The 7,681-nt window shown below is 40.2% G+C and overlaps 1 protein-coding gene across 1 annotated transcript; it reads left to right on the top strand.

Moving 5' to 3' along the window:
• Positions 1-659: 659 nt before the first annotated feature.
• Positions 660-6,598, top strand: nedd8l (NEDD8 ubiquitin like modifier, like). The gene is made up of 4 exons (XM_077614766.1): positions 660-821; positions 3,001-3,048; positions 3,139-3,221; positions 6,218-6,598. Exons 1-4 carry the CDS (start codon positions 804-806, stop codon positions 6,336-6,338), a joined length of 270 nt encoding a protein of 89 aa, XP_077470892.1. The 5' UTR covers positions 660-803; the 3' UTR covers positions 6,339-6,598.
• The last annotated feature ends 1,083 nt before the right edge of the window (positions 6,599-7,681 follow it).

The following is a 7,681-nucleotide window of genomic DNA, read 5'->3' as shown; positions in this document are numbered from 1 at the left end:
AAGGGGACACTCTGAATTGGGGGCCAGCCAATCGCAGGGCAAGGAGACGGTCAACCATTCACGCACACACTCATACCTAGGGACAATTTAGAGTGTCCAATCAGCCTACTATGCATGTTTTTGGAATGTGGGAGAAACCGTGCTATCTGGAGAAAACCCACGCAAGCCCGGAGGACATGCAAACTCCATGAGGACAGACCTAGGATGGAACCCCCAACCCCAAAACTGAGGCTAACGTGCTAATCACTCAGCGCTGGGCTATAATATGACTTAATGACTGGGTTAATCCCCACTGTTTTACCCCCATATCTAAATAAAACTTGATTGTACGTACTGAATAAAGCGAAGAACCCTGAAAACAAATTACTCAGAAAAGAAAGTAAGAAAAAAAGAATTAAAAACAACCCTCAAAATAAATGAATCAGAAAAATTGAGTTTTGAAAAAATAATGGAAAAAAAACAGGAAATAAATTAGTAAAAAAAAACTTTAAAAAATTAATAATAATAAATATTTTTAATTTTTAAACTGAATGCAAAAAAAAACAGTCCGTTCGAAATGTATTTTTTTCCGTTTCCAAATGTGCATGCGTTGAATCGTCACACGGGGAAATAAAGTAAATTAGTATGTCCAGGCAAAGTGGAACGGTTGAGCGTTTTGTTTGATCGTCACTTCCGGGAGATTTAGCGTGTTACACAGGAAGTATTCCTGAATCATCCCGGCGAACAGGAGTATCCACACTACTCAGTCCCTTCTATCATTACATGTTTACATAATTTAACTTGTGTCAAAGTCCTCGTTCAAAATGCTGATTAAAGTGAAGGTGAGACGTTTTTCTTTCAAATGTATTCCAAGTGTCACACGAAAATGTGTTGGTTGCATGTATTCAAATAACCGTTTTGATTTCGTAGCTATACTGTAGCTTGTCCTTTGCTGCTTTACTATAAACAATTCGCCTGTTTGGTGGGTTCGTGTTAAACTCAGAAACAAACGTGTATTTATCACCTTAAATATCGGCGTCGTGTGGCATTCTAAATGTAAGCTAAACCCGAAAACGGTTGGGGGAAAAATCTCAACAAAAAAAACCCTACTACTCAAATTCAACCGACGTTAACTGCTTTTCGGCTGCCAAAGGACGAAAATAAACGCATGCTGTAATATTTAGAAATACTATTCAAGCAGTAATCTCTCCAATATCGCGGTTAATGTAGACCAGACATGGCCACGACAATCGAAAAATCGCGAAGTAGGGTCACCCCTATTAAAAAAATAAACCCAAATAATTACTTCAGTGCTGAGTCCTAGTAGCAAGAGTGGCTTCCTCTTACGAGTTTCAGCGTGTAATTTCACATTTTTATGAACTTTGGAAGAAAAAAAATTGAGTTCATAAAAATGTGAAAATCAACGCAGAAAGTCATGAGCGGAAGCTACTCTTGCTAGTGGGACTCGGCACTGATTTTTTTTTTCTAAAAACAATTAATAGCTGAAAAAAATTGAAGTACAGTGGTACCTCGTGGTACGAGGAAAATTTCGATCGAATAATTCGCTCGCGATATGATTAAAATTTCGAGATGCGACCAAGCCAGGTGGCCATGACATGAGAGGCTGTTTATCATTGTAGCGCACTGTCTTTTTTGCCGCATCTCTTTCATGTATAACTACTATATCTACGAGGACTGAACAATTTATTCAGACGAGTTTCGACCAGGAAACTCACAACGCGCATGCGCGGGCAAAAAGAGGGCTTTCTGGGTAATGAAGTATACTCATGCACACAACACCCATAGGCAATGGCACCCTTTCTCAGAATAAAACTTCATTACCCACAATCAATACGTGGGTAAGCTCAGCTATTGCATTTCCTGTTATTCTTTATAAGGAAAGGAGCTCCCGCGATCGCTCATTTAAGCCTATTTCTCGTTGGCAAGTGGTCGTGCGTTATCCTATTGTGAGGACATTTGTGTTTAATTAATTCGTTCCAACCCTCTGAAAAAACACCAAAAACAGGATATTGGATTGGAAATTTTTTTTTATTTCTTCTAATTTGCCATCTATTAACAAAGTAACGCATAACTAGTGGTTTAATATTACTAAAATGTGTTTAATATAACTAAAATTAGACTCATTTCGCGGAGGATACACAGACGGACATAGAAGCAGGCGCGTGTCTGGGGGGACTTCATCCACAGCAACGCACTCGTAACCGAACAAACAAATTTAAATGAACTTGGATTAATATATACAGACACACTCAAACATACGTTTAATGTAACTTTACACAAAACTGAATTCTAATTTTGTTTTATTTATTTTTTACCTTCGTTCTGGCCGGGTTAGCGGTTTGCCACGCCACCCTTACGTTCGCTATCGATGGGCTGTTTGCTGTTGTATTTCCTTCAAAATATTCCGAAAATGATGCACACAATAGGATAACGCATGACCACTTGCCAACGAGAAGTAGTCTTGAATGAGCGATCGTGGGAGTTAACAGGCTAAGGAATAACAGGAAATGCAATAGCTGAGCTTACCCACGTATTGATTGTGGGTAATGAAGTTTTATTCTGAGAAAGGGTGCCATTGCCTCTGGGTGTTGTGTGCACGAGTATACTTCATTACCCAGAAAGCCCTCTTTTTGCCCGCGCGTTGTGCGTTTTCTGGTCCATGTGTGGGAGAAACTCGTTTGAAGAAATCGTTCAGTGCTCGTAGATATCTGTTATACACGAAAGAGATGCGGCAAAAAAAGACAATGCGCTACAATGATAAATGGTCTCTCATGTCATGGCCACCTGGCTTTCTCGAATCTCGACATTTTTCTCGTATCTAGAGCGAATCATTTGCTCGAAATTTTCCTCGTATCTCGAGCATCTCGTAGGTAGAGCTGCTCGTATGTAGAGGTACCACTGTATTTATATTTATATATATATTCAGCACCCATCAAAATGGTTTAGTTTGAGCCACCTGATCAGCAACCTAGCAGGCTTCATGTGCTCATTCTGTTTCAGACTCTGACTGGAAAAGAGATAGAAATCGACATTGAGCCCACAGACAAGGTAAGTGCATGCGAATGATAAGCTCTTGTTTTCATGAAGAAAAGTCAAAAAATGCAGCAACATGTCTCAGAATTCTGTTGGGCTTTCTAGGTGGAGCGAATTAAAGAAAGAGTGGAAGAAAAGGAAGGGATACCGCCTCAACAACAAAGACTTATCTACAGTGGAAAACAGATGTGAGCTTCTTCAGCCTATTAGCTACACTTGCATCTATAACAGTGGTTCTTAACCTGGGTTCTATCGAACCCTAGGCCAGTGTTTCCCCAACCAGTACGCCGCGGGAAATTCCAAGAAGTCATACATCGTAATAATCCAAGAGAGAAATCTCAATATTAAAATCGAACTATTACGAGGTAAAAATTGAAATATGAAATCATAGATTGTACTCTAATAAGATTCAAATCATAATATTATGAGATTCAAGTCATTTTGTCGCATATTTTTTTGTAATGTAAACTGGAAGGTCTTTGGTTTTCCAGGCTTTTACTTTTGTCGACGTTAAATCTTCGTGAGCACAAAATGGCTCTTCTCGTAATGTTAGGTGGTTGAAGTAATATTGGGAGGAAAAAAAGTCGTAATATTAAGAGATTTAAATCAGTTTTTACGGTACGTGAAGTGGAAGTTGTTTGGTTTCAGGGGCATCAACTTTTGGCGACGTAAAGTCTGTGAGGACATTATTTTTTGCGTATTATTGGGAGAAAAAGTCAAAAGTTAAAAAAAGGTTAAAAAAAACGTTGCATTAATTATTTTAACATCAGTCGACCTGAAAGCTGTTCGCGGTCTGCGGACATCAACTCTGATGACGTCAGGTCGGTCTGAAAAATTGGATTTTGGAATAATTTGGGGGGATGATTTAATTCCTGTTAATATAACTTTGATGAGAACGATTATAATATAGGCGACATAGTTTTAAATGAAGATTTTCAGCTAGTGGTGTGCCTTGAGATTTTTTCAATGCAAAAAGTGTGCCGCAGCTCAAAAAAGGTGGGGAAACACTGCCCTGGGCGTTCGCTGAGTCGGTCTCAGGGGTTCGATGGAGCCTCTGCTGCGGAGGTAAAGATATATTGATTCATCATGTATATACACAATAACATGCTCCGCTTGAGCATCACTGGCAGCAGATGATCACGTGGCATTGCTTGGCCAAACAGTGCTGTGATGAATTTATACATCTTGAATTTAAATTTAAAAAAATCACTTTTTTTTTTACACTAAGGTAGGGTTCGGTCAATGCGCATATGAAACTGGTGGGGTTCGGTAGCTCCAACAAGGTTAAGAACCACTGATGTAGAAAGATTTAATAAGTACCATATTTTCACGACTATATGGCGCATCGTTTTTTTGGGCGCAGTGTCAGTAACGAGTGCTATTTCTGTATTTTAAACACACAAAGGACGCACCGTTTTTTTAGACGCATATATATTATATATTATATATGGATGAACATCGAAACGCAATAGCGCTGGCTACCGGAAGCAGCCTATTTCCGGGTTCCGGTGCGCAGTGACTGCTGGGAAATATAGTTCTTGCACGCTACACCCACACGCTAAAAACACGTTTTTAAAAAGGCAACGGAAGCAAAACTGAGTTCGTTTGTACTTTATTTAGACATTTTACAACTTACTCGCGTCATCATCACCCACAAATCCATCAAAGTCTTCATTTTCTGTGTCCGAATTAAACAATTGCCCAAATGAGTCTTCCAAAACGCTGGGTCCAGCGGTTGTAGTTCTCAAGCCTCCGGGAATGACGGCAAGCTCCGAGTTAATATATATATAGTTCGCAGTCTAGCTTTGAATGCGCCGTTGACGCCAACATCTAGCGGCAGGATTTATTTTGTAAATACAGCCGAAATGACGGCGAGCACCAAATTAGTGTGCTCGCCGTCATACTGGGTGTATTAAGAACTCTATATCCCAGCAGTCACTGCGTAGTACTTTATCTACGGGAAAATAGTAGAGTCGGGGGCTGCTTGCCGTAGTTGTCCTATCGACTGATTTATTTTATTTTATCGTGATAACAATTTTAGTATTGGTCCATATATAAAGCGCACTGGATTATAAGGCGCCCTGTCTATTTTGGAGAACATTTTAGACTTTTATGTGCGCCTTATAGTCGTGAAAATACGGTATATATTACTGCCTTTAAACACCACCACAATAGATTTAGAATAAAATGGTTGAGATATGGTTGAAGGTACGGTAAGAGATTTCACTTATGATATATTCTTACCTTTTTAGTTAGCATGGGAAAGTGGCCACTACAGTGGGCATTTATTCAGAAGTTGACTCTTAAACTTTTCATGCTTTCTAGGGCAAGTGACTTTTTGGCCTTTTTTTTTTTAAATATATAATTTTTAATTAATAGAATCATCTCATCTCCTGAACCGCTTTATCCTCAGTAGAGTTGCGGGGGTGCTGGAGCCTATCCCAGCTGACTTCGGGCCAGAGTTGGGCGACACCGTGAATTGGTGGCCGGCCAATCGCAGGGCACAAGGAGACAAACAATCATTCACGCTCCCACTCATACCTAGGGGCAATTTAGAGTGTCCAATCAGCCTACCATGCATGTCTTTGGAATGTGGGAGGAAACCGAAGGACCCAGAGAAAACCCACGCAGGCCCGGGGAGAACATGCAAACTCCACACAGGTGGACCGACCTGGATTTTAACCGAGTTCCCCCAATGCGAGGCCGACGTGCTAACCACTCATACGCCGGGCTACCCTAATATAATCATTATAGTAATATTTTATTTGTCTTTATAAATACACTTATAAAATGATTTAGATTTATTTAACATTGTATAGTAATTGGAATGACTAAAAGCAGAAATAAGCTGCTTACAGGCCCAAGTATCGCTCTAAAGTTTTTTCTTTGCTACTATTTTACCTATAATAGCCTTGACGGTGCTCGACTTCCATCCGTTTTGGACGTCGAGTGCCGTCAATGGCATGAGCATCCTGTAAGGGTAAAATAAACCATACTTCAAAGGATGAAAGGAGTAGCCTTCAAGTTTCAGCATTGTGAAATTCAGTTCCCCATTAGGATTCAAAGGGAATCCTTCCTCCATGTTCAGTACATGGTATGCGAAATTCAAACTTTCTACCTAACTCACCATTAACCTCTAACGCTATTTTCATCCTGACATTGTGATACAAATTCCTCTCTTCAGGAATGATGAGAAGACGGCAGCAGACTACAAAATCCAAGGCGGTTCGGTGCTCCATCTGGTGTTGGCGCTAAGGGGAGGAACAGCATACCGTACGACTGTCGTACGCCCCACCTTATCGTGAATGGCGATCGACGCAATGTCAGCTGTGTGCCAATACGTTTGGTGTCCCCACATCATTTAACTATGTAACAGTAAAAACAAACCAACCAAACTAAATCACCCCTCCCAAAAAAAAAAAAAGGATTTTGTGTTTGCTTTCTCAATGTTTTTGTTAACCCACATTGGCTTTTTTGAGTTTCTGTTCAGGCAGGTACTTCTGCAGTTTTAACAATGATGTGGTAATTATTGTTTGTGAATAAATGCTCAAGGCGAGTTTTGCAACTTTCTCGACGGCATTTATCAAATAAGAGTACAGTGGTACCTCGACATACGATCTTAATCCGTTCCGGGACTGAGATCGTATGTCGAGCTTTTGTGTAACTCGAGCGAATGTTTCCCATTGAAATGAATTAAAAACAAATTTATTCGTTCCAACCCTCTGAAAAAAACACCAAAAACAGGATATTGGATTGGAAAAAATGTTTTATTTCTTCTAATTCGCCATTTATTAACAAAGTAACACATAACTAGTGGTTTAATAGTAATAAAATGTGTTTAATCTAACTAAAATTGGGCGGATTTCGCCGATGGGAGAGACGCACAGAGGGGGCAGGGGGTTCGTTTTTTTCCACGACAGCGCACTTGTAAACGGAACAAACAAATTTATATGAACTTGGATTAATATATACAGACACTCAAACATACGTTTAATGTAACTTAACACAAAACTGAATTCTAATTTTGTTTTAATCTTTTTTTTTACCTTCGTTCTGGCCAGGTTGTTTGCCACGCCTCCACCCTCACGTTCGCTATCGATGGGCTGTTTGCTGTTGTATTCCCTTCAAAATCTTCCGAAAATGATGCACACAGATGTCCTCACAAAAGGATAACACACGTCCACTTGCCAACGAGAAGTAGTCTTGAATTATCGATCGCTAACATGCTAAGGGGGTAAACAGGAAATGCAACCTCCTACCCACGTATTGATTGTGGGTAATGAAGTTTTATTCTGAGAAAGGGTGCCATTGGCAATTGGTGTTGTGTGCACGAGTATACTTCATTAACCAGAAAGCTCTCTTTTTGCCCGCGTTGTGCGTTTCCTGGTCCATGTGTAGGCGAAAGAAACCGTTCAGTGCTCGTAGATATCTGTTATACACGAAAGACATGCGGCCAAAAAAGTGCGCTACAATGATAAACAGCCTCTCATGTCATGGCCACCTGGCTTGGTCGGATCTCGAAATTTTGATATCGCGGGCGAATTATTCGATCGAAATTTTCGTCGTACCACGAGCATGTCGTATCACAAGCTGATCGTAGGGCGAGGTACCACTGTAGTAATATAGTCTTCCCTCGATTATCACGAAT

The sequence above is a fragment of the Stigmatopora argus genome, chromosome 12, assembly GCF_051989625.1.
Source record: "Stigmatopora argus isolate UIUO_Sarg chromosome 12, RoL_Sarg_1.0, whole genome shotgun sequence".
NCBI lineage: Eukaryota > Metazoa > Chordata > Actinopteri > Syngnathiformes > Syngnathidae > Stigmatopora > Stigmatopora argus.
The sequence above is the reverse complement of the archived record's forward strand: the minus strand, read 5'-3'. Positions and strand labels throughout refer to the sequence as shown.

Bases quoted from the DNA above. Each gene is read 5' to 3' on its own strand.
- nedd8l (XM_077614766.1), top strand. The intron at 3,049-3,138 runs GTAAGTGCATGC...TGGGCTTTCTAG, and splicing joins ACATTGAGCCCACAGACAAG to GTGGAGCGAATTAAAGAAAG. The intron at 3,222-6,217 runs GTGAGCTTCTTC...TCCTCTCTTCAG, and splicing joins ATCTACAGTGGAAAACAGAT to GAATGATGAGAAGACGGCAG.